Source organism: Corythoichthys intestinalis, chromosome 21, assembly GCF_030265065.1.
Source record: "Corythoichthys intestinalis isolate RoL2023-P3 chromosome 21, ASM3026506v1, whole genome shotgun sequence".
NCBI lineage: Eukaryota > Metazoa > Chordata > Actinopteri > Syngnathiformes > Syngnathidae > Corythoichthys > Corythoichthys intestinalis.
The window spans coordinates 32702921-32730093 of NC_080415.1; the positions used below are offsets into that span (position 1 = coordinate 32702921).

Consider the following 27173-nt stretch of genomic DNA (forward strand, 5'->3'; position numbering starts at 1 on the left):
TCTAAGTACAACAAAAGAACTAACTTGCATAGCAAGTCCGCTAGCTTAAATGCTATAAAATGCTAACGTTTTTTCAAATCGTTCAAACACATATTCCTACAAAAAAAAAAAAAAAATGCAGAAAAAAAAACAGCTAAAAGAAAAAAAGTTTCTAATGTTTCAATCAATCAACTTTATTTGTATAGCACATTTAAAAATCCGCCAAGGAGACCAAAGTGCTTTACATAGCATAACACAGCAAAATAAGTCAATTTTGAAAGATAAAACAAACACATAAAATAAAATAAATAAAAGGTGAGGTCATAAACTGTCATTGCACATTAAAAGCTGAAGAAAAATAAAATGTTTTAAGGCGTGATTTAAAATCCATAAGTGAGGGGGCCTGTCTAATAGTAAGTGGTAATTGGTTCCACAGCCTGGGCGCCATTACCGCAAATGCACCCCTAAACCCCTAAGCTTCAGCCTTGATCTTGGGACTACTAGAAGCAGGTGGTCAGCTGATCTGAGGGTTCTGGTTGGACTGTAAGGCTGAAGCAGTTCTGACAGATATGGCAGCGCAAGATTATTCAAACATTTAAAAACAAATAATAATATCTTAAAATGTATTCGGTAATGTACCGGGAGCCAGTGAAGAGATGCTAAAATCGGGGTGATATGTTCGCCCCTGCGGGTTCTAGTCAAGGGTCGGGCAGCAGAGTTTTGTACAAGTTGCAGACGGGCCAGTGCCGCCTGACCAACACCTGCATACAAAGAATTACTGTAATCCAGCCGAGTTATGACAAAAGCATGAATCAATTTTTCCATAGCAGAGCATGAAACAATAGATTTCACCTTAGCAATCTGGCGAAGCTGATAAAAACAGTCCCGTACAACACAAGAAATCTGCTTCTCAAATTTAAAATCAGAATCAAATTGGACCCCTAGATTTTTGACATAATTCTTAAGAAACTGAGACAATGAACCGAGATCAACATTCAGGGAGGCCTGGCTACTTGGACTTCAGACTTGCTGTCATTCAAACGTAAAAAATTACATGAGAGCCACGACCTTATATCGTTGAGGCATTCAATGAGTTGACAGAAAGTGCCATTTTGCGCCATTGGAAAATAGATCTGACAGTCATCAGCATACAAATGAAATAAAACACCATGTTTCCTAAAAACAGAACCAAGAGGCAATAAATAAAGCGAAAATAAAAGAGGGCCGAGAACAGATCCCTGGGGAACCCCGTGTGGAAGCGATGCCTTTTTGCACATGAAAATGCCCATTTTCACACAAAAACTCTGTTCATTTAGGTAAGACTTAAACCATTCAAGAGCGACACCTTGAATACCCACACTGTGTTCAAGACGAGAAATTAAAATCTCATGGTCTACGGTATCAAATGCTGCAGATAAATCTAAAAGAACTAAAACAACAAACTTGCCAGAGTCTGTTGCCAGAAGTATGTCATTTGATACTCTTAAAAGTGCCGACTCAGTGCTGTGGAGGGATTTAAAACCAGACTGGAATGGTTCCGAAATCTGGTTTTCTTCAAGGAATGGTAGCAGCTGACTATAGATAACCTTTTCTAGTATTTTAGAAATATATGGAAGATGAGAAATGGGCCTAAAATTTGAACAGAGGGTGGAGTCTAGGCCTCTTTTCTTCAATAAAGGTTCTACTACTGCATGCTTAAAGTCACATGGCATTGTGCCAGTAAGGAGACTACAGTTAATCATTTTTAAGATGTGTGGAGCAATGATGTCAAAAATGTTTGTCTTAACAGAGAGCAGCTGGATTCAGTCATGTGAAATAAGTTTTGTCATATCCACTGTTGCCACTAGAGGGCCTCCACTCAAATCAATAAAACTAAATGCAGACGCTTTCAAAACAAACCATTACAACCCCACTTTAAACGAACAATCGAAGCAGCAAAATTAATTAGAATCTTTTTTCCTAATCGAATTACTCGAGTTAATCGATTAATCGTTGCAGCACTACACCGCACTGGTTCATCTTGAAGCTTTATATGATTTTTAACATTGAATTCAACCTCCATTTCGTCATGTCAAGGTATCAGTGGTGAACCAGCTCGACATGCAAGTCGTCGTCTCAAACGTCCCTCCGACGTACGTGGACAAAAACAAAGACGACCTGCTCAGGTAACGACTATTCGTCTTTTACGTTCTGAATCTTTTGACTGTTTTAATTCAACTTCTTCAAACGTGACATGAAGATTTACACTACATGAAGTGTTAAAACTCATCCTCATTAATCCAGAAGACAACGCGTGTTCCCGATTTATTTTTGTCAGGTTCTTTCACTGAACCTGACAGGCGCTTGATAATGATATTTTTAAGTGTAACACACACAGACACAGAAACACACCTTCCCCGCTGCGAGCGGATTTTGCTCGGGGACAAGAATCAATGTTGCACAGCAGGTGTTTTGAGCTTGCTGTCAGGATTCGAGATAAGTAGCCTCTATTTAACCAAAGCGGTTGTTTATTTTTCTTTTTTTTCCCCCACCCCGCTAGGATTTTGGAGCGTTACGTTCAAGAGCAGATTCCGGGTGCAAAGGTGTTCGTGGAAACGATAGGTCCCCACCGTCACGGTGACGGACTGGAACAAGAGGACTACGCCAAATCGGATCTAATGATTTACGCTATCGACCCGCTGACAAATAGAGCCGTGTCCAGACAGGAGCTCTACAAGTAAGAACAAGACAACGATCGTTTTACGCACAGGTGTCAAACTCAAGGCCAGAGAATTGGTCTGCTACATCAGCGGTGTCAAATTCTTCTTTGTCATGGGCCTTATTGTGGTTATGGTTTCCTTTTGGGAGTACTGAATTCATTTGGCTGCTATTTGACAGCTATCCATGTTGTCAAAATGAATGAGACGTCTAGCGCCGTCAGTAGGACCAGCAAGTCTTGCCAGGTTTAATTAATTAGGATCCGAGCACCAACTGGCCTATTGAGAGCCCTATTGTAATGCAAAGCATTATTCTTTTTCAGAGCAAATGAAAATGGAAAATTCGGAGGCCTGAACATGCTCGAAAACTCACCAAAATTTGCACATACATGCGGTTTTGCATAATTTTCGATAAGTTTGCAACGTTGCAAAAGAATGTAACAAAATGACTCAGTGGCGTTCCCTTGGATTTTTCAAAAAAGGCCTGTCCTATTAGGTTTTTTCAACGTAGAGCAATGAAATACGGGGAGTCGAAACGTTGTCCAAAACTGCTCCAAAACGTATTTTGCACCCATATTCCAAACCCAACAGGAAATCAGGTATTTTGGATCGAATGTGAAATTTTTATCGATTTACAGGGTGCACATTTGAGACCTTGGCATCTAGGGAGTTAGTTGGATTCTCCTTAAACTTGGTGAGACTGTTCATGAGACATATGAGAACTTAAGTTATCAAAATGGTGAGTTTTCATTCACTGGCCTGACCTGGCCGGGGTACCAAAGTTTTTTTTAGCAACACACCAAATTGAGTAAATGACTATTAACTCATTCACTCCCAGCCATTTTCACCGGAGCAAACCCCTTCGCTCCTGGCCGTTTTACTGTATTTTGACCGATTTTGCTAGGCCCACAGAAAATTCTGTTCTATTGCTATTTAAACATGGAATCCACCAAAAGAAAAACTAGACTCTTTTCTTTCAGCAGGAATAAAAATTAAGTTCATATCTTTTTCCATTCCTAGAAATCAGCATTACAAAATAGCTTGGTTTGAGCAATTTTCCACTTTCTGATGAAAAAACAGAGAAATTGAGTTTTTTGTAAAAGCATACAATTCAAACATAACTTTGACTTTAACACAGCTATTTTTCGCTTTCATGACATCCCAAACCTCTGAATAATGTTTTTGTTCTACAAAATAACAAACAACAAGACAAATAAAGCTTTTGATCACAAAGTAACAATTTATTTACACATAACTAAACTATTGAACTGTTGAACTATTTGCGCACATAACAACAGGGAAGGCTCTCGGCTGCTCCCGGTTGAATGAGGTAGCTCCCAGTAATCTGATGAGTCCCGATATAGATCGGTCTCACTTTATTCATCATCTTCATTGTTGGTTTCAACCTCGGGCTCAGGAGTAACGCAACGTGAGCGTTGCAGAACGCGTGTGGAACCTGACGCTGTTGTGGCCATCACCGTCCGTCTCATCAAAGATAGATTTTTTAAAATCCTTCTTTGACGATGGTTTCGTTTTTTCAATTTTTTTTAATCCTTCTTTGACGATGGTTTCGTTTTCTTTTCAAAACACTCCGCCAGTGTCGTTTGCCTTTTTTTCCCCGATCGTTCTCCATATTTTTCTCAAATTCTCACGCGTCTTCACAAGATCCCTCCAACTTCCGTTTCCTGACTACTTTTCTTCACTTCTTTTCTTGGCCCGAGATGAGTTCTTACAAAATGAGCTCTGCCCTGCAGTGGCCAGTTTTATTACTTTAAAATGAGTTTTGAGCATTGTGCATTGCAGTTTAGGTGCAACAGTACCTAGAGAGGCCTCTTGTCAGAAAATACGTTTTTGGGACACTGAAACAATTAAAAATAAAATGCATTTATACTTTTTTGGGAGCAAATGAGTTATCAAAATGGGCCTTACCTGGGGAGGGTACCAAAGTTTTTTAGGCAACACGGCAAATTCAGTAAATGACTATTAACTTCCTTTTTCATATCTGGCATATATGAGAGGTATCCCGGGCTGAGCACGACTGCATTGAAATATTACCCTTTAGGCCGGGTGCCCCTTAGTGGGAACAGGAAACGCTTTTTTTTTTTTTTTTACCACACAGGCTCCTCCTCCAAGGGAAAAAAATAATTGACCTCAAACCTGCATCAGGGGAGCCTGAAGACATGTTTTCTGGTGCCTGATGAAAAATATTGAGGTTTCATTGAAGCGGAGGGGTCCAAACAGGAAAGGGAAAAGACCATCACCATTTTGTCTCACTACAGGTTTTGAACAGTCATAACTTGGCAGATATACAACTTATCATGCGCCAAACCTCCCTTGCTTGTTAAGAGTCATACCCTGAAGGGTCCTGTAGGGGTCAATTGCATCAACCCTGCAGCGCCAACTAGTGGCAACAGAAAGTCACTCATTTTACTGATACATGTCCAGTTCTTTTCAAGTATGTCATCGTAGTTTCAAGACCTTTTGTAATGCTACATTTTAAGGCACATGTCCACATGTCTCTGTCTGTTGCAGTGACGACCCTCACCATTAATAGGAAATAGATTTTTTTCAGGGAGCCACAGAATTTGGCACACTTGATCGAATTGGCCCAGTTAGAAGTTGCACAGCTCAGAAGCGCCTCCTTCTCCAATATGGTCTTTTTTCTCCTAGTTGTGTGAATGTATTTATAATCACAAAAAAGGCGAGTTTCGAGCATGTTAGGTTCTCATGGGAATATTGGAGGGGGACGATCTGTCACCACTCTGACCTGCGTGTCGTCAGAGTTTACGTGACGTCCGAGTTGCGCCAAACTGCGAGGGCCCATTCTGTCCTGCTTGCAGGCCTAGTTAGATAATTGGATTTCGCTTATAACTGGGATTTCGTGTTTTACTAAGGTTTCTGGACGGGAAACTTTTGGACATCAACAAGGAGTTTCAGCCTTTCATGCCACCCGGCGGGCGCATTTTGGAAATCCGGACGCCAGAGGTGGTGACGGGAGTGAAAAAGGCTGTGCAGACTGTGGGCTACACGGAGGGGGCGCTGTTGGCCCTGGCGGTCATCATCATCATCTGCTGCGTGCCCGCCATACTCGTCGTGATCATCACCTACAGGCAGTACGAAGGAGTGCATTTTTACCTATGAATTTAGCTGTATGCCTGCATAACTCATTTAAATCATTGGCTGCTAATGACAGTGACGCGCGTCCAATCCGTTTGAACTGAGAGGGCGGGCAGCGAATACACGAATATTCAAATGGATTGGACGCCTACTTATGATTCACTAAGTTCACAGCAGAATGACGGCTATCACTGTTAGCGGCACTGAAATTTACAGTAATAGTTTCATGTTAAGGAGGGCTTGATACTAATTTGTCTGTCTTGTTCTTTTGTTGTGATATCACCGCTCCCTTCATCGGCAGATTCAAAGAGTGAGTACAGTTTTCATTTCATCAAACCGAAGCACTTCACACACTTCGCGGTTAGTTTTATCTAATCTTGCGCTCAAGATCAGGACAGAGCCCAGACCAAGACCCGAAACCAGGAATAACAAATTCAAGGTTGAGACCGAGCCCAAGACTGAATCTTTTGAGAAAGAGTCTGAAAGCTCAGGAACTCCAGTCTTGGTTTGGAGACCACATTTTAAGGAGAACCACAGACAGAAAGACTTGCAGTTCTTAAAAGATAAATGTTAGTATGGCTCATTATAATTTGATATTCAAACACCTCCTAATGTTTTTGTTTCTATAAAATTTGAAAAATTACTTTAACTAGTAGGTCGCCATTGTTGTTGACGACATAACCACAATTACCACATAGTCCCTCGTTAGCTACATAGCGACCGTCATGCGTTGTCTGTGTGTGCGGTAAAACTTGAAAGGGAAACGCAACTGAAAAGAAAGTGCGGCTGGCTTGACCACAGAATAGGAAAACGCGGCTCACTTCAGACAACGAGCAGACAACAATAACATAGGGATTGCGTAAAAGGGTTTATTGAACACACAAAAAACACGCGATCGCGAAAAGGGAGACACAAAAAGGGTCCGTGACAGTGGGTCGGGATCAATTGAAAAAAAAAATATTGAGGGAAAAATGCGGCAAGAGGCAGACAAACCGAAAAAAAAAAAACAAGGCAATGATGCAACTAGGAAAGAAGGGATATACAAACTGTCAAACGGCAGCAAATCAATATCTCGGCAAGCCGCCTAGGATCGGTTTAAAGACACTGCTGATCAGCTAGAATTGGATGCAGGTACGACGTTGGGAACTCATCCAACATCTCTGTAATAAAATCTGACCAGCAGCAGAATGTGACAAAATCATGCCCATCGTCATACTAGCTTTGCTTGCTTGCTAGCACAGCTATTTTCCCAGTCCAGTCAAATCGCGTCAATACCCCCAGCATGCATTGTGCACGTTAACATGTCGCCCTCCGTTGGTCAAAACGTGTACTAAATATTCGGTTTTTAAATCAATGCCAATAATATATGTGTTTCTGGTAGCATATTTTAGTAAAAGAAAATTATTTGTGGCTTATTAGCGCCTACAAGTCTAAGTCTGTGGTTCCCTTGAAAGAGCTTAATTGGTCTTGTCTTTTTTACAAGACAGGTATACTTAATAAAAAAAAGTAATAGATTAGAAGGGATTTTAGCTAGCGTCCTCAATAACCAAGTGAGTGACCTTTTGAGCCAGTCCACTGGTCTAAGACTGATTGCAGGTATATCTGATTCCAATCTGATTCCTCCTCAAATCCGATTTTTAGGGCTGTTATGTATTTTTAGCTAGTGTCCAAATCAGATCTGAACATTCAGACTAGGCCATATAATTGACCCATCTGACAGTTTTCTTTGGCAACAAAGACGTCATCCAGCGTAGAGTGACGTCACTGGCACTCAAAACCCATGTGAGCTGTTCAAACTGAAAAGAATCTTCGTCCATATAGGATATGAAACTACCTCAATCAGTCAATCAGTCTTGCAAAAATCGATTTTCTTTGCTTTTTGACTGTACAGACTACAAAAGAGCCATCCAGTTTCAAGGATAGGATCCAGGATAGGCCAGGATAGGCTAAAAATCAAGATTTTAGCTACCAGTGTGGACAAGGCCTAAAAGTCAAGTCAAATTGAATTTTTAAAGTTCACTCCAACGCATCAGGTGGCGCTGTAACACCGCAACAAAAAGGAAATTTTTGTTCGTTATTGATACATAGCTTTGGGGGATTGGTTGACAAAGTCACACATACTGAAAAAAGTATCATGTTTCATTCCACCAAATGGCTGTTTTTCAAAAATCCAATGTCAAAATGCTTTGGAAAAATTTTTGAAATTTTAAGCAATATCAATTGCTCCAATTTGTAGTGTTATGCAGCATGTAACTAAATCAAGCTGTTTTTTGGCTCCTGTGAATGAAAAGAACCATGCTGAGAGGCATCGTGTCTCCTAGCATATGATGTTGCTAATTGGCGCTACTTGGCATGCAGTCACGTCGTAAGGGATTTACCGCCACTTTTGAAGCCTTCCTATAGTCTCCCCTGTAACTAACTTCTCGAACTAACTTCATGTCACTGACTTTTGATGCTCCCCTTCCAGACGACAGGAAGAGTGTGCCAAGACTGCCCGCATCCAGATGGCGCTCCCGAGCGGCAAACCTGGTGGGGTCACCGCCAACAATCTGTACGAAGAACTGGGCGACAACGCCATGTGAGTCAAGCTGGTGTACATGTCATAGATAGAAAACTAGATGTCTGATGCACGCAGTGAAAAGAAAGCGAACTATGGACTTACCTAGTGTGGAAAAAAAAAAAAAAAGATTCATGGCTGAAGGGTTCAGCAGCAACCCATTCATTGTGTGTGTTGGAGGGGAAAGTGAGCGGCGGCAGTCGTTTTGGACGGAGGGAAAAGTTTTTACCAAGCCTTGTTCTATTTTCACAGCGCCTCTGCGCTGACGTCAACAACGCTAGCAGAGGGGCAGGCGTACTTATATGTGTGCTATCAGTCTGTTTTGTTTGGTGGACGGATATACACAAATCAAGGCCGACGAAACCTTGATAAATGTGCTTAAAATTTTGCGAGCTCTGGGACACTCATACCCCTCCTTCCTAAGATAAATGGTACCTCGATGTGCATTTGTGTGAAGATGTAGTTCACCAAAAAAAAAAAAAAAAAAACTATTCACCTTCTCAACGAAACTAGTAAAACTCTTGACATGACTATTATAATTCTACGGAGCCTCTAAAGCAGTGGTTCTTAACCTGGGTTCGATCGAACCCCAGGGGTTCGGTAAGTCTAATGGGTTCGGTGAAGATAAATGCAAAGCCCTATATTCATACACTAAATAAATACATTAAATCTAGGCAAAATGGCTTTTTAGGCCAGGTTTTGGACTGGTTTGCTCCCAATTCAGAGGCTTAACCCATTTCTTTTAACTGCTGGTCCTCGATCTGATGGGTGGAGGAACTGGTTTGCTCAGTGGAAGGTTGGCTCGCACTTGGTATAAAGGAATACAACAGACCTAAGGGCAGCGTGGTCTGAAATTTTGACCTGTTTATAAATCATGCTGTCAAAATGAGAAGAATTTTGAATGACAATTTGTTAAATTATTAGCTTGGTAGCTTAGATGTACCGGTTTAAAAAAAAAAAAAAAAAAAAAAATTTGCTTTATTATTTAATTCCGAAGGGTTCGGTGAATCAACATGTGAAACTTGTGGAGTTCGGTACCTTTAGCAAGGTTAAGAACCGCTGCTCTAAAGGGACATCGACAGAAATAAGATCAATTTAAACAATCTGGTACGCACCAGAAACAATCTGGTAAACATTGGCATTATATAGCATTTAGGCTAGTGGACTTTTGCTGTGCAAGTTAGCCAATTGTTCTTTTGTTGTACAGAGATCTTTTTTTTTTTCATAAATATGTATATTTTTTGTAAGACATTCATGCGTTTATTTTTTTATATGGTTTGAGGCTAAGCTCAGGCGCTAGCTGAGTCCAAGATTGAAGTAAAGCTCAACTAAAGCCTCTATTATCATTTTTAGCAAGCCGAAACTGCTGGTATCCGATGCGCGCCTGAGCTTAGCCTCAAATGATATAAAAAAATAAAAAAATAAAGAAATGAATATCTTACATAAGAATAATTGGCTTAGTTGCATAGCAAAAGTCCGCTAGCTTAAATGCTACATAAGCTCATGTTTACCAGATTGTTTCTAGTGCGCATCAGAAACAATGTGTGCAACAGATGGTTTACATTTATTTTATTTGTGTCATTGTCCCTTTAGGGGCTTCGTACAATGCCCCCGACTCCTCGAAATAGGAAAAGTTTTTATTTCTTGCGCAACATTGAAAAATACATGCATTGGTGCTTGGGACTATATTTATGCTTTTCAACAGCCCAAATCACAGCCATCTTTGCATTTTGAGGTTGCTTGGGCTTGAGGACGAGCCTCATAATGGACCTCAATTGCACAAACTTTGCTCTTGACCTGGTTTTATTCTTTAGAAGAAAAAAAAAAAAAGTTTGAATTTTGCAAGACTGCTCCTTGCTGAACTCCATGTAACCCACAATACCAACACGCTCACTATACAAACCAAAACCAAACAACAAATACTCCGCCTCTTATCGGGGAAACTAATTACAGCCCGGGGTGGTCTTTCCAATTGATTAGTTTCATTTATTTCAATTAGCTCATCTCTGTGTTCATCTTTGCGAGTTGAAGCTAGCAGCAGGAAACGCCACATCGTGCTTTGAATAGACACATCTTGCACATGCGTAGCTCTCGTGTTAATGGGAGTGCAGGAGCGTATCAAAAACAGACAGGGGAGCGGCGATGCGTGGAATGCTGATAAGGGTTTCCTCGTAACTTCATCTTTGTGCCTCAGAAAGGAAATTTAAATGAAACTATCTGGCGCAGCGGCGCCTTGAGTGCGTCAAACAGCGCGTTGGCTTGTTAAAACCTGCGAACGAAAATTAATAAGACCGCGCTGCAGGGGGTCGCTGTTTGAATCTCGTCGAAGCCATTGAAAGAGGAAAGTGCCACGATTACATTCGTGCTTGGGGGATAGAGACAGAGTGACAATAAATTGTCAGCACATAATTAAAGGTGGGGAACTTAATGGTGGCAAAAAAAGGGAATAAGTTCTAATGTACAGTGAAAAAACATACAGATAACTGCAAAAAACTGCAGTGCATTATGATCATTTTGCCATTCTTCTGCAAAGTCAGCTGAAATACACTCTTGGTCAGAAATTATTAGACCGCGGTGTACTTCCTGTTTTCATTCTTCTTTAGTGTAATTTACAACATCCAACACAATAGTGCGCTGCTATCAAGTGGTCAACAGAGGAATTACACAGTCCAAATCGCTGCTCAGCCTTCACTGCGTACAGACGCACTCTGAGCTGCTGAAGCACTCTCTTATCTTAACCGATAAGCGCTCAGGGCCAGCAAGCTCGACTCCCAGTATGGCTCCAAAGAATTTGAAACCTGGAGACTTGGATGAAATAAAATCCTCCATACAGAAGTTGGAGGTCTCCTTGACTGGCTTGATTCAAAACCAGAATCAAGAAATCGTCAGAGAGCTCCAGGTAATTCGCGCTGAAAACGAGAAACTCAAGCAGGCGGTCGAGGAGAGAGATGTTCGCATCAAGAGGCCTGAAATTTTGGCTGACAATCTCGACCAGTGCCGACGCGCAAATGAGCTAATCATTTCTGGATCACAACTGACGCCTAGCCCAGAGGACACGGTGGCGCAACTGGCAATTGCTAAGCTGAAAGAGTATGGAATAAACACGGAACCGCTGGCCATCCATCGCTGCCTTCTGCTCCCATCTGGGGGGAGAGGACCGGCGACGGTGCTCATGAAGCTGGCAGACCACAAGACCAAGACTGCCCTGCTTAACCAGCGCCGCCACCTGAAAGGGTCGAAGATTTTTTTGAATGACAACTTGACTCGCCAAAATGCCGAAATTGCAAGAAAAGCACTTCAACTCAAGAAAGCTGGGAAAATAGCCAACACCTGGGTCTCTGATTGCAGGATCCTTGTCAAGACGCAAGATATGAAGATAAAAGCTAACACGAGTCTTGACCAGCTGACTATAATAGCTGGATAATTGTAAATACTACACAGCAGACCAGTATAACAACTCGTGAATGTGGACGGTAAACTGAAACTTATCAACGGCAGGAGTCTCTACAAGAATCTCGAACACACTAAGGATTATCTACTAAAGACAACAAAGGCTCTGACTTTAATTTGCACGGACATAACATGACACGAATGAATTGGGCATCTAAGGGGGGAGGGGGTGTTGCAATTATGATTGACAATCTCCTGGAATGTATTACAATTGAGCTCCTAGTCCCCAATTGTAAAAACATAATTATCTGCTGTGTCTACCGAGCTCCTGATTCAAATGTCTAGTATATGGAAAAGATACTGTATAAAACGAATAATAAGCATGTTTTCGTTGTGGAGACATTAATCTTGGGATAAAATATGTACAGCATGTTGTTTGATTTTATACATTCATGTCTGATGAAACTGTTACAGTGACCTTTGTGTGCGCCAATTGTTGCCGCTAATCACACCAGCTGTGATAACACATAATCACTTTTGCCACACACATAGCCACAACAAAATGTTCCACAGCAAACAGATGCAAAAATATCAGGGACATGACTAAGCCATAACCTTGTACGCCCTGAAATTAATTGAGCTGCTTGACTGGACGCTAAGTTACTAAACTCAGATTGTTGATTGTGTTATTGTACAGTTTTTATGTATGTTCCATGCCTGAATGTGCACCTTTAGTTGTATATGCTTCATCCCGTCCGCCTTTGTCTTCTTCGGTTCCTTCGGGCAAATCATATCACATTTTGTAATTGTCAATGATTGTCAATGATACCGATGATGATGACAATAAAATTCCATTCCATTCCAAATAGATTGGACATCCATCACTGCCAATTTAATGCGGGTAGTCCGCAGGTTACGACATACCCGACTTACGTGATTTCTACTTTAGGACGCCGGAGTCTCGTCCGCCATTTTGTTTCCAGTCGTTTTGTGTTTTTTTGTTTTTGTTTTTGTTTTTTAAATAATTTTGACTTTTGTGTTGTGATGCATGCTTTTATTTTGGCTTAGGAAGCATTGAGCAGGTAGTACTTCCACACGCGAGTAACAAGTAAGAGCACATGTACACATGCGCATATACACACATGAACATAATGAATTAGGAGTGTGACAAAATATCGAAATGGTGATACAGTGGGGCAAATAAGTATTTAGTCAACCACCAATTGTCGGAAGGTTATTCACCTGTCTCTTTAGATTGAGTGACTTCAGTGGTAATACGCCGACGTTCCTGTACGGTCAATGTAAAAACGTGTCATTTTTAGATCAACTTCAGTTCTTCTAGCACCATAAATGGCGACCAGTGTTATTTTAACATGACTCATCTCACTATCTTGCTTCCTTTCTGCAAACCTGACAGACAAAAGTGAGTAAAAAGTGTACTTTCCTCACCTTAGCTTTGTACTTTGGATCGGTTAGCGCCCTACGTAAAAGCTTGTACTATTGAAACATGTAGCGCAAGGTTGAAAAAACCTTTCAAGGTGGAAGCTTTGGAAGTCTGCACTTTTGTTTTTGCACTCAAAGAGAGTAGTGGAGAGTGCATTCAGTCGGTCGTTTGTCAAAAGGAAATGTGCAAACTCTCAGAGCACGGTGAAGAACGATTGATCCTTCCCTGCTGTCATTAATAGTTGAGACACAGTGGCTTCTTTGTAGCGCTCCACTTAGTGTAGTGTTAGCTATCTCCGTCCCCTTAGCCATGTTAGTCAAAGGTTATTGATAGTTTTGTATCCTTCATACTCCCCAGTACAGTGGTTCTCAAACAATTTACAGCAAGTACCACCTCAAATAATATTTGTGTCCCAAACTATCACGATCAGTGTTAACATGAACTCGTTGGCCACCAGTGACCATACGAATACTATACATTTACCTAGACTAGCAGTGAAAGATTCAGTCGAATAGTATTAAACTCTGGAGTAGTTCCTAAATACCGTAATTTTCAGACTATAAGCTGCTACTTTAATAATAATTTGCCGGATGACACATCTTTCATAAGCATTCATTAATGCTCATGGCAGTGTCGTCTTAATTATGATGCTCCTATGTAGTGCTGCAACGATTAATTAACTCGAGTATTCGATTACAAAAAAAGATTCGATTTAAATTTTGCTGCTTCAAGTAGTTGTTTAATTAAAGTGGCGTTGTAATGGTTAATTTTGAAAATGTTCGTATTTAGTTTTATTGATTTGGGTGGATACACTGCCCTCTGCAACATTTGACATGGTTGAATCCAGCTGCTCCCTGTTAAGACCAACATAAGCTAAGTTTTCGTTTGAGCTAATGTTTTTTTTGAATGCGTTTGTAAGTTAGTTTATAGGTATATTTAGTTTTTTGTGGGAATATGTGTCTGAACCATTTGTTAAGAGCATTGGTAACAAAAAAGTTTGCATTTTATAGCTTTTAAACTAGCAGAATTTTGCTATGTAAGTTAGCCAATTGTTCTTTTATTGTAAATAGATCCTCATGTATTTTTTTTTTTATACAGTTTGAGGCTCAGCTCAGGTATTTTAATTTTTCATGTTTTTTATCCGATTACTTGATTAGTCGAAATAAAAAGTTCATCGATTAATCGACTACTAAAATAATCGATAGCTGCAACCCTACTCTTATGACAATTTTATGGTGCCACTGTCAAATAAAGTGTAACCAAATACCATTACTAGCAATTAATTAAACAACTGGAACAGTAATTGAAGAAATAATTAGCACAGAACATGAATTTTGATTTATTTACATCTGTAGAGTTGCAATGCATGCTAGGAGGCATGTTGGAGGACAAGTGTTAACAGCAGGTGGCAGCAGAGGTTGACTCTCTCCCCCAACGGAGCAGTTATGGCTAAATGAAGCTTCTTGAAGCAATGAAGCTTTGCAGCCAATTGGTTCAAAGCTTCTTGGTGGTTCATTTGGTCTTAGTCTTATGATGCCATAACATCTTTTGGTGTAAATATACCATAGTACAGTGAGGAGAGCTTGTAGTCCAGTGCGGCCTATCTATGAACAAATGCCATTTTCGTGTCGAATTTGGTGGGTGGCGGCTTATAGTCAGGTGCGCCTCATAGTCCGAAAAATTACAGTATCTGAATAAGAAGAAACAGTTCTTACAGTTTAATGGTAATTTTTTGTTGTTGCACACAAGATGAATACAACTGAACTGTACTGGATGTTTTTAAGAAAAAAAAAATCAATTTAACATTTCAGTCAATCCTTTGCATACCACTGGTGGTACTCGTACCACATTTTGAGAACAACTACCCACTCCACATATGAACTTGAATCGAAGTACCTTGACTCTTCTAGGTTGTCAGTACATTGTCAGCAAAGGATTAGGGCTAGCATTAGAAGGAGTAATCGTCTTCAAAATTAAAAAAAGAGTCAGTAGTTACCTCGATTCAACTTTCACAAATTACGACAGCCTTCATGCCATTGCATCGTTCATCTCTACTTCTTCCTCCCTCCATCCCCGCACCAGCCGTTCAGGCCGCTGTGCCGGAAGTTTGGACGAAAGCGATCGTCAACGTCTGATCTCCGATTTCGCCACCCGAGCAATCGCAGCCCACCGGCAGTGCGTTGCTAACGGAGGAGTGCTCAACAATCTTCCCAAGTCCGAGTCTAGCATCACCTTCCTCTCGGATGAAAACCCTCTGACCATCAAAAACCCAATCTACCACGAGGACGGCACCTTGAGCAGTCCAGAGACTCTGGGACGAAGCCAGAGGAGGCGAGACCTTCTGGGGCAATTGTCCCCCTCCACGAAAGGTCTTCGAGAGGCCTGGTTGAGGATCAGCTCCCCGGGAGGTGACACGGGATCGGGCGGATACAGCGGCAGCGACAGCGGGAGGGGATCCGGGGCCGGCCACAGCTGGACTCTCCCGTCCAGGTTACATCGAAGAGAAATGTACGACGCCTTGCGGAGGCAAGTGGTTATGGACCCTGTGCAGTGGGAACTGGCGCTCCTGAAGGCCGAATTCAAAGAGAGCAAAGAAACTGGCCTGGATTTGGGATTTGATCACAGCTTAGATTCTGACCAGATGCTCAGCCCGAGCCTGGAGCCCAAGCTGACCGTCAAACAGCAAGCCCGACAGTTCGAGAAGCAGGCCGTGCAGGAAATGAGACAAAAGCTAAACCGGGACATCCGCGCGTCTTTGTCGCCTGATATTCTGCTTTCTATTTTCCCGGACTCCCCTCAGCATCCCAAGTGCATCTATGCCCCCAATGTTCCAAATGTCCAGCCTAGAGAAAGTCCCCCTAGCATCATTGTTACCCAAATGGACGGGGGGACGCCTCCGCCCAGCCACAAACCGACCCCTCCTGTACTGCGGCGCTTCGGGGCCAGCCTGACAGAGAAGCAGAACACGGAAGACAGACTTCAGGTGCATTTAGACATCATACCAGACCCTCCTTCCACTCCACCGCCGCCACCCCCGTCTGCCCCTGCACCTTCCCCTCCTCCACCTCCAATCGAGCCGTCTTCCCCTCCGCCGACTCAATCCCCCCGCCCTCCTCTGCCTCCGCCACCACCTCCTCCACCGCTTCCTCCTCCTTTATCACCCTCTCTCTTGAGACCCTCCACCTTTGTGCTCCCTTCATTTTCCGAGGCGCCAACCCTGCGGCCCGTGTCTCTCCGACCCACACCGCCACCCCTGCCCGCCGAACCGGAACCTCCCCGCAGGGAGCTGAAAGGCATCTTAAAAAACATCCAAAATATCGCAGACATTGAGAAGTCTGTAGCCAACATGTTCAGCCAGATCGATCAGAAACAAATCCCTCTCAAAAAGGTCATGAAGAACCGCGCGCCTTCCGATTCCGCGGACTCTCTGGACTCATCAGATGTTTTAGCTGGTGAAGTAGGAACAAGCGGAGAAGTAGGAGCAGACCCTTCACCTCCACAGATTCAGCCAAACCCAAACATGAACTCTATCGTGGTAGAGCTGGAAAAACGATTCCCCCCTCAGTCCACGGTTCTGTAGCTTTCACCTTACTGACATGGAATTTATTTTTACACTTTTCTAAGCAAGAAGAGAATCTGCAACCAAGAAAAAAATCATATCCGCAGCCCTAATGAGCTCACATATACAGTCTTAATCAGATTTAACACCACGCGTTTCACATTCAATAGGAGCGAACTATATCAAGAAAGCCTTTTTTAATGAACCTGGACTCTATAGAGGACTTATTACAAAACTCTTGATTGGCTTCACACTACCAGCCAGAGGCCATTATATTCATCTTATCACATCTCGATAAGATTTAAAAGTGAGCACTCAGTGAGCCTTCAGAGTGAACAGACTGAACTGATTGGTTTCTTTGGATTCGGAGATGTGATTTTGCTGATTACACGGCAATCTTTTGTTATTTTTGTTTGGGTTTTTTGGATATTTTTTTTCCCGATCGTTGTTCTTTTAGAGACCTACTTTACCTTTTTGTTTTGCTTTGTGTCCGGTTGTACAAAAGAACCATCTCCCATAAACGTCCATTCATGTTTGCAGTTCAATACTAGCCTTCAAAGCATAAGTGCATTTGAAAATAATTTTTTGACGGTGGCGCATTTATGAAGACAAGTGGATGATGATCATGTTTCAGTGACAGACGTCTGATCGATTTGGACTGGAAGGAGCTGGTAGCTATCGTCCTAGTTCAGACGGATTTGACGTTTGTCACTGCCAGTAACACGCAGTGAGTGAAAATGAAATAAGTTTGTGTTGTTCTGTTGTCTTTGTCTCATAGTTTTAGATTATATTGATTTGTGTAATCTAGACAGATATTTTTCATCCCAGCATGTGATATTTTTACAATCATTTTCTTTTGGGACCGGTTGTGTAAGCTGTTTATATCAATAAAATATATGGACTGGCACGACAAGAACATACAAGTTGTTTTTTTTTTTTTAAATCAGTACAATTGGGACTTACAGTTCAAATGGTTTGCACATCTACCAATGACAAACTAAGTATGAAAAAAGCCACATGACAGGACAATATGTAACGGGTACACGCGGGCTCGTCGTGTGCGGTGCGTGGAAATCTGCCTCCCGATGCCTTCGAGTGGGTGCGCTGGCAAACAAAGTTGTTAGCCCGGGCTTATGGCTTGGTGGTCAGCGCATCCGCTTGCCGTAGGCCGTGCGGCACAGGTACGAGTCCTGACCTGGACGAGGGGGACTGATCGCGTCGTGGGGTGCGGCAAAACACCAGTTACATTGGTGCCGTGACCTGGATCGGCAGTAAAGGTTTCGGGGGGTGAGTGTAACGGGTACACGTGGGTCCGTGGTGTGCGGTGCGTGGAAACCTCCCTCCCGATGCCTTCAACTGGGTGCGCTGGCAGCCGAAGGTGCTAGCCCGGGCTTATGGCTTGGTGGTCAGAGGATCCGCCTCCCGTGTGGACGCGTCATGCGGCGCGGGTACGAGTCCTCACCAGGGTTGAAAGTGGCTAGAATTTCTTGCCGGAACTCCCCCACGTGAAGATCACCACGGAGCCAGAAATTTTATTTATTTATTTATTTATTTTATTTATTAAAATTGTGTTTTTTCAATGATTTGCAAAATAAAAGTTAAAAAAAACGGCAATAACCCGAACCTCCATCTCCTACTTTTTATTTTCCCTCATTTCCTCACATACTAAATGCCAAATCTCAATTTTAACTACATAAGAACATAGGATGTATATTAAAATTGAAGTTAATGCAAACATTTACTTTTTTTTTTTTTTTTTTTTTTTTAAATAATAAAGGTTATAACATACATTCAGAAAAATAAGTACAAATGACTGGTATATTATGCAGAGTGAAATGGAATATATTTTGAAGATCGCGCAAACACTGACTTTTTTAAAATCATAAGGAAATGAATAACTAGCCAAACATAAATGAACAAACATCTGCATAATAACTGCAGCAGCTGGGGAAACCTCCATGCCGTCCGTGGAATAAAATCAATAATAAATATTGGTGGAAACAGATTACGCTACACAAGCACTTTATTATGCTTGTTGTTAACACTTGTGTATGTAAATCTGATGTTGGTAGATTGTTTTTTTCTTGGAGCTGAAATGCATGTGTGGCAGCATACCGGAACAGCATTCCGGCCCTGAATCTTATGCTGGAACTGTGTTTTGGCCCTAAATCTGCGTTCCTGACCGTTCTGGCCCACTTTCACCCCTGGTCCTCACTTGGACGAGGGGGACGGATCGAGTCGTGGGGCGTGGTTTAATGCAAAACATTGGTTACACCAGTACTTCTCAAATAGTTTTTTTTGTTCCTTTTTTTTTTTTTTTTTTGCCGGACTGGAAGAAAGTGTACTTGCACATCCACTCAGTGGTTGGCAGTGGCGCTCTCATTTTCAGAGTGCGTGCAGTATTTTTGAACTAAGGAAGAGCACTCAGCACACAGAAAAATGATATGAAGAGCAGTGCGCCGCCGCCGTTTTCGAAAGCCGTTTTCCAACCGGACTCACTCACGCAGCGACCCACTGTCTTGTCCGGTTCTCACGTCGCCGCCCGAGAAGTGCCATTTTCGGCTTGGGATCGTCACGACGACCGCCCTCACCTACGGTTCTACCTCGGCCGCCGAGAATGCGCTTTTTTCGTGCCGTTTGCCTTTTAGCTTTGACTTTTAATACAGTGGGGTGATGAGGAAAGACTACTGTTTACTGTGTCTGAAAATAATTATAGCGGACTGCCAGAAGCCAAATCAATTAAGACGCCACTTAAAGACATTCGACCCCAATCTCATTGATAAGCCGCTTGATTGTTTTTCAGCGAAAACGTGCCGAATATTGCCAACAATAGTCCTGCTTTGTCAGCGTTATATCAGTAAACCAGTGAGCATTCTTAGCATGCTCATTGCGAAATGTCTCCACGCCATTGCAAAGGACGTAATACTGAGTGTGAGCAGCAAAAATAAAAACTGTCCTTCTGTCCAAGGACACTCTTTTTTTCCTTTATTCATTTTTGTTTTTTCGGTCAAATTTTTTGGCATATTGTCCTCATGAGTAAATGTTTCTAATCAATTTGAATTTGTTATTATTTACGGATTTTATTACATTTTATTTTTCTGTATCAAATGGTCAAAAATGTACCTTGAGTGTATTTTTACAGTTTGAATGTGACTTTTTTTTTTTTAATTCAGGCAAATTGATGCACGTCAAGTCTTCTCTGTTACAAACAAAACAACGTTAATAAAGTTATACTTTATTATAAGTTGATCTGTTACTTTTTTTCTTTATTAGAAAAAAAAGGACACAATGTTAGGCAGATGCGTATTTATAATAGTAATTTTATAGACAAATAATACTATTTACAGTGGCGGCAGAGAGTTTGGGGGCGCGCGAAACATTTACGTCTTGCTTGGGGGGGCGTAACAGAAAATAATTGAGAAGCACTGGGTTACACATAGACTTCACTATCAGTTGACGGGAAATGGGGCACAAGGCCATTCCATAGGGGGCCTGCCTTCAAAAACTTAAACTTCAAATATTTTCAAAACTAAAGCCAGTAGCGACCTAAAAGCAAAACAGGCATAAACAAATTCAAAGTCATTCCCTAATAAAATCTCGATTAATTATCTTTTTAAACAAAACTTAAAATGGCTATAAAAATCTCAGATTTTACGCTAGATGCAATAAAATCACCAAATGCAGAGATAATCACCTATATTTTCAGGAAAATAGCGACTTATTTTTTTATTTAGTGCAAATATGACGCAAGTTTTCAACAGCTAATAAATTATTCAATTTTCACATCAGAAACTTAATACTTGATGAAAGCATGCATAATAATTGAATGCGCACGCACAACCTGCAACTATGCCGTACCAACGCGCGGTCAATTTGGCCACAAAACATGGCGGTAACTAAGCACTTCACACTCATTTGGACTTACAACACATCCCAAAGATGCTAACGAACACGTCACCTCACGGCATAAATGTACAACACGAATATGATGTAAGCAATGCTCACTGACTACCCGCCATCGCAAAGGCCGCGCATATAGCGACTCCAACCAATGGTTGGAACCCTCCATAATGAATGAAAAATACAGTATGTTAATTCATGGACGCACACAGATCGACATTTCCTCGCACATCTCAACAGATGGCTGCACTCGGCTTGAATGTGCACCATCGCTCCACACACCTTTCTCCGTCCCAACACTTAGTGCGTTAGCTCATCAGCAAGCTCTGCAGTTGCCTGATAACAATCCTGATAATTTGATTCAAGTGTGTTGGAGGAGGGAGACATGGAAAACAAGATGGATTGCGACTCTCGAGGACCAGGGTTGGCCACCCCTGGCATAGTGTGAACCTTTATAACATTTTTTTATTAAAAATGCTCTTCGTACATGACTGCAATATTCTTCATTCTACATCCATTATGAGGCAATAACAAAATAGTAGCGCACAGACACCAAGAAAACTAACTTTAATCACGTTACTGGTTTGGAAAAATGAACGCGTTAGGTGGTCGTTACAGAATAAAGTAATCAGATTACATTAAATTAGTGACAACATTGAAAATTGATGATTTGTATGGTCCTGAACTTGTCTCTGTCTTGGCTTTTCTTGGTCTTGGTGTCATTGAGTTCTGTCTCAGTTTCAGATACTGTGGTCTTCAGCACAACACTATTCTATACCATAACTTCTAGTGTATTTCTTTGTGAAAATCCAGAAAGAAAAATAACAACAGTACAAATCCTGTGTCTGAGGGCATTGTGGTCTATGTTCTGAAGAAACTAATCATGTTTGCACCGTTGTATTTCTCTGTCACAAACAGACACATCGCCAGACAAGGATATAAAAGAGTCAATCATCCCAGTAGAGTGTTTGTGTGTATTTGTGACAGAACCCAAATTGTCTGCAGGGTTTTTGTCTCCAGAGGACATAATCATGTGTCTGTCAGAGCAATGAGGGCAAGGATAGACTTATCTTTTTGTCCACGTTTGTTCCCACACACACACAGCGAAAGTGCTTGTTTTTGTCTGAAGCAAAGGTTGACCTGCCGAGCACCTTTTAACACAACCATTCATCTGTTTATCATTCCTGAGCCGGTCACCGTCTTTATTTTGCTTCCATTTGTCTCACGCTCATCTGGGCGTCTTCCATCTTGCCTTTCACACCTTCATTTCAACACTTAATCCCATTTTTTTTTAGTGGGGGGGGCTCCATATAGCTGCTAAGCCTTTTATTGGTTCTGCCACAACATCCTGTCATCTCACAAAAACACTCTGAAGTGGCATTTTTTGGACTGTAGCTCTTGTGACACAGCATTTGAACAGGTCAAATGTATTAAATGTCAAATATGCTAATGTACTTGCACCTCTTCCTGTTATTTCGCAGGCGCAGATTCGGACAACACGAGGTAGGTATTAGGTTTCTGCCTGCTCGCATGTTTTTGTTGTTCTCTCGCATGCTCGTGTCTGTTTTCAGCCCATTTGTGCGACAAACTACTGAGTAGTAGATTGTCAATTTCTGTACATGTATCTGCGGATTGGATTTCTGACTGACTTGAATAGCATGCTAAGCGTGAGAGAACTTAAGGTCAAAGTTAGGCTTGCTTGCCAGGCTATAAAAATAAAGCATTCCCATCCAAAGTCACAACTTGGAGTTTCTTCAAGACTCGAATTCATCCTTCGTTTGTGCAAAATTAAAAACTTACTGAGTCACATTCCAATTCCTCAACTTGTGTTGTCATCTGCTGCTTTTTCTTCTTCTGGAAGACACAACAACTCCTTCGACCTTCTCTCCTTAGACCTGAGGTACTCTGTTACTCTGTTTCGATCTTTTGTTGGCTCATTAAGGGAAGTGTCTTCCTTGTATGTGTCCATGTTGGATTAATGACTCGTCTTTTCGACAGGAGTTATCCATGGAGTCTGGTATTGACCCGGGTCAGGACTACTATACGCAGGAATACTACACATATGATCACGGGTTAGTAATGTTCTTTATTCTGTGTATATATTACTGGCGTTCCTCATGGTTCAATGTTCGCACCATTAATGTTCTTACGATGGAATCTTCCCATTATTAAAAGATCCTAATTTCTTTCATGACCGAGTAGACATGTGCTGATTACCGGTTTCAAGGTATACAGTGGAATGAAAACGTCAAGGTTTCAAAACCGCAAAAACATTCCATCATACTGTCCCTACGGTATTAGCGATTTTTTATGTCCCAAAAATGCACCCTTGCTTACAGCTGCAAGGCTCAGCCCTCCCGAACCAGTTGTTGCTCAGTGTCAGTGAGTCAGCTGTGCTACACGATGGCTGGAAGAGGTGAAACTCCTGGACTTATCCCACTTCGAAGAAAACGAAATCGCTGGTGTGGGGATACTTCAGCTACAGAAAAGTTACTGACGGCTGCGCCTTAGAGGAGGAGAGCTAACTGACGTGTATAACATGTTTGCAGAGGGTGGCTGCCGAGGAGGCAATACCTCCAATATGATTTCGTATTTATACAAAATTAAAGGTTAGTAAACACTGTCATGAACGATTCCCACCAACTACAAGAGTTAACTCCAGCGTGTTTAGTATGTCTAGTGGTGGTAGAACTTTTTTTTTCCTCTGTTGAGAAAGAGTGTGTATAATGTAAACATGATACGAGTCATACACACGTTGCTTTTTATGAAAGATAATTCGATCATTTTTGTTCTGATGGTAATAATGTTGGGCTGTGGATTTTGACTCACCTAAAGGACTGCATTTATTTTCATTTTATTTAGATTTTTTTTTTTTAATTAGTTTTAACATTATACTTACTGTATGTTCCAATTTGCTAATGTTTTGAAAAATAAAAATCCCGTTCTACGTTTTTAACCCAGATATCTCAAAGTAACACATTTTAGAGCTGAAGTTAGAATACCGTGATATTTTGACTTAAGGTTATCATACAGTCAGAATCTCGTACGGGCACGTGCCTTTGACAGAGTTTAAACGTTTATTTTTTAGCTACACTCTAACTGTTGTACAAACAGCACAATCCATCAAGAAGCAAAATTAATACCTTAATTCAGGGACGTCAAACTCATCTTTGTCGTGGGCCACATTGTAGTGATGATTTCTTTCGAAAGTCCAGCTCGTGAAAATACAATAATCCGTTTTTCGTGGTTAATGGGGACCAGAATCCCCCGCGATAAGTGGAAAACTGCGATGTTGCGCCCCCCCAAACATTTTTTGTGTGTGTGTGTGTTCAATGTATTTAAATTAAGTTTTAAACATGTTACTGTTCCACCAAATTATTTCTTAAACATGAATAACATAAAAAAATGCTTGTATTTATTAAATGCTTCATTTAGTTCACTCGAATCCGCTCACGCTGCTCACATACACACAATGAGTTGCCACAGGAAATGTTTAACAAGCTAAACGATGTTTGACACATGCGGCGGCTTATTTCGACTTCCAAGCTTCTCTGGCAAGATCAAACACCTGCCAATCATCGTTAACTTTAACAAGCAACTCAAGTGAACTGCCTGACCAAGAAAAGCAGCAGGAGTGAGGATGAGAGACTACATGATCGGATTGGGACAGATCTATAAAGTATGACATTTATTCATTTTTTTTTTTTTATTGAAAAAAAAAATCAGCGATGGACTGAGGGCGTGAAGTCTAAAGCGCGAAGTAGCGAGGGATCACTGTACTACACATTTAGCTTACTAATGTTGGCACGGATTGGAAATCTAACCATCAATGGAAGGTAAACTAGGGCTTCTATATTGACAAATCATTTAACAAATGATTCTGATGTATTTTGATTTTGAAATTGTCAAAATACTTTCCATTTTGAGCCTCTCAATCAGTGCTTCTCAATTATTTTCTGTTATGCCCCACCAGGAAGACATTAACGTTCCGCGCCAACTCTCTGCCGCCACTGTAAATATACTGTAGCATCATTTGCATATAAAATATTCCTCTGCATAACATTGTTTTGTTTTTAATATTAAAGAAAAAAAGTACTATAGATCAACTTACAATTAAGTTTAAACAATTAAGTTTAAAAAAAAAAAATTTTTTTTTTTTTTAAATACTCATCCATACTGTAAAAATACACTCAATTTTTTTCACTGTTTGATACTGAAAAATTAGGGCTGTCAAACGATTAAAAATTTTAATCGAGTTAATTACAGCTTAAAAATTAATTAATCGTAATTAATCGCAATTCAAACCATCTATAAAATATGCCATATTTTTCAGTAAATTATTGTTGGAATGGAAAGATAAGACACAAGACGGATATATACATTCAACATACGGTACATAAGTACTGTATTTGTTTATTATAACAATAAATCAACAAGATGGCATTAACATTATTAACATTCTCTGAAAGCTATCCATGGATAGAAAAACTTGTAGTTCTTAAAAGATAAATAGACAGATAAATAGAAATTTTATATTAAAACCCCTCTTAATGTTTTTGTTTTATTTAAATTTGTAAAATTTTCAATCAAAAAATAAACTAGTAGCTCGCCATTGTTGGTGTCAATAATTACACCATGCTCACTCCCCAAACCCATAAAATCATTGGGACCCAAGCGCCAGCAGAGGGCGCCAAACAACAAAAAACAAGTGACAAGCGGACATTACACTGCTGTCATTTTAATCTGTTTGAGTGGAGCATGTGCGTTAAATGCTTCAAATATTTTAACGTGATTAATTTTAAAAATTAATTACCGCCCGTTAACGCGATGATTTTGACAGCCCTATGAAAAATACAATTTAAAAAAGTTGATAAATAATAATACATTCAAATTGATTAGCAACATTAACTCACGAGGACAATATTCCAAACAATTAGACCGAAAAAACAAAAATTAAAAGAACAAAAACGACAGTGTCATTGGACAGAGGGACAGTTCATTTTTGCTGCTGGCAGCATCAATTCCTTTCCTATGTTGTGGAGTTATTTTGCACTGAGCAACTTGGTATCCCACCTTATATTATTATATGACAGTGCTCGCTAGCTTACCGCTGTAACACTGACAAAGTGGGAGGATTGTTAGCACGTTTTCGCTGAAAAAAATAATTCCTACTGTCCGCTACGAACATTTTTAGACAAAGTAAATAGACCGGTCTTTCCTTGTCTCCCACTGTACTAAAAGTCAAAGCCAAATGCTGCATACGCTTCATCATATTTCCTTGTCTTAGCTTTTCGTATCTCCAGTGCTGTGTCTGTGCCCTGTGTGCTCGTTTGGTTCAAAAATATTGCGCACATGCTGAAAATGAGAGCGGCACTGCCACCCACTGAGTGGATGTGCAATTACACTTTATTCTAGTACGGCAAAAAAGTATGTTCCCCAAGGTTATATGCGCCAACCCCAGCATCGCTCTGCGCCCCCCTGGGGGGGCGGCCCGCCCCACTATTTGAGAAGTATTGCTCTAAATGATCGTTTTTGTTCTTTCTCCTCATTTCCATTTCCCATACTTTAAAAAAAATGAGTGGAAAACCGTCAATATTCTCTATTTATTTATTTTTTTGGTTTTGAAGCGGCGTCCATGGCAACCAAATGATGAATATTTATGCCTACAGCGATGCATTGTAAGGAATATCGTCAAAATTATAATTACAGCAGCATTTAGTTTTTTACACAGCCACCCACGTCATTACACAATAGCACACTTGTGTATATACGCTACATAGTGTAAGTTCACCAACTGGCAGGCTTGCTCATTATTTCTTCAGAACTTTCTGCTCACACACACACACACACACAAGCAGAAAGCTAATTCTGTCAAGGTAGTGTAGCAGCAGTGCTAATCAGGCAGCCTGCCATGGAAACACACGCACACATACACACAATAGGCCAGATGCTGTTGGCTCGGAGCAAAATCCACAAACTCATTTTCAAATGTGTACATAAAACGGGAGCAGCGAAATAAGGCGGCGCGACCCCGTGGGATTCCCATCTAATCGCCATGTCTGTTGCATTTGTTCGGGTTCAAGCTTAGCTGAGAGACAAAGCGCTCACAAAGTTGCAGACTAACAAAGTAAACCACAAAAACGCTAACAAACAGTTTACCACAAACGATGCGCAAACAAACAAAATGTTTTGCCATTGTCACAATGTGCCGCAGTTGGAAATTGCACCCGATATAAATGCAAAAATAAATGCAGATGAAATAACACCCTGGGAAAGTTTATTTTTGTTCTTCCTCGCATTTATTTTGGGTGTAAGTCTACTGTCGTTCACGAGATGGCCAAACAGCATTTTTGTACTGTGAAGTTGAGCGACTAAAGATGAGTGAAATCATGAAGTCCTTCAACTCCAATTATTTTTACCCAGCAATTTTTGAGTTATTGATCCATTTTTTTCTAAATTCTTTCGGGTCCATTTTGCAGTACATGGGGTGCTGCGAGGCTCGTCATCACTCGAAATTAATATCTGAAGCCC

General features: G+C 41.0%; 1 protein-coding gene and 1 long non-coding RNA gene across 3 annotated transcripts in view; one reads left to right on the forward strand and one right to left on the reverse strand.

The window, feature by feature from the left end:
- Positions 1-27173, forward strand: part of pcdh15b (protocadherin-related 15b) — a 268709-nt gene that overhangs the window by 224296 nt on the left and 17240 nt on the right. The window contains exons 31-38 of one of the 2 annotated variants that reach the window (XM_057826514.1): positions 2056-2144; positions 2519-2695; positions 5570-5788; positions 6094-6102; positions 8260-8370; positions 22124-22145; positions 22504-22542; positions 22641-22714. In XM_057826514.1, the coding sequence (XP_057682497.1) occupies positions 2056-2144; positions 2519-2695; positions 5570-5788; positions 6094-6102; positions 8260-8370; positions 22124-22145; positions 22504-22542; positions 22641-22714 (740 nt within the window). Of the gene's footprint in view, positions 1-2055; positions 2145-2518; positions 2696-5569; positions 7137-8259; positions 8371-22123; positions 22146-22503; positions 22543-22640; positions 22715-27173 lie in introns of those variants that run through there. The other variant, XM_057826513.1, reaches the window with a different exon arrangement.
- LOC130909736 (uncharacterized) overlaps positions 280-27173 on the reverse strand; it is a 38248-nt gene continuing 11354 nt past the window's right edge. The window contains exons 3-4 of the long non-coding RNA XR_009061790.1: positions 619-740; positions 280-539 (exon numbers count right to left, since the gene is read on the reverse strand). This is a non-coding gene — a long non-coding RNA (uncharacterized LOC130909736). The remainder of the gene's footprint in view (positions 540-618; positions 741-27173) is intronic.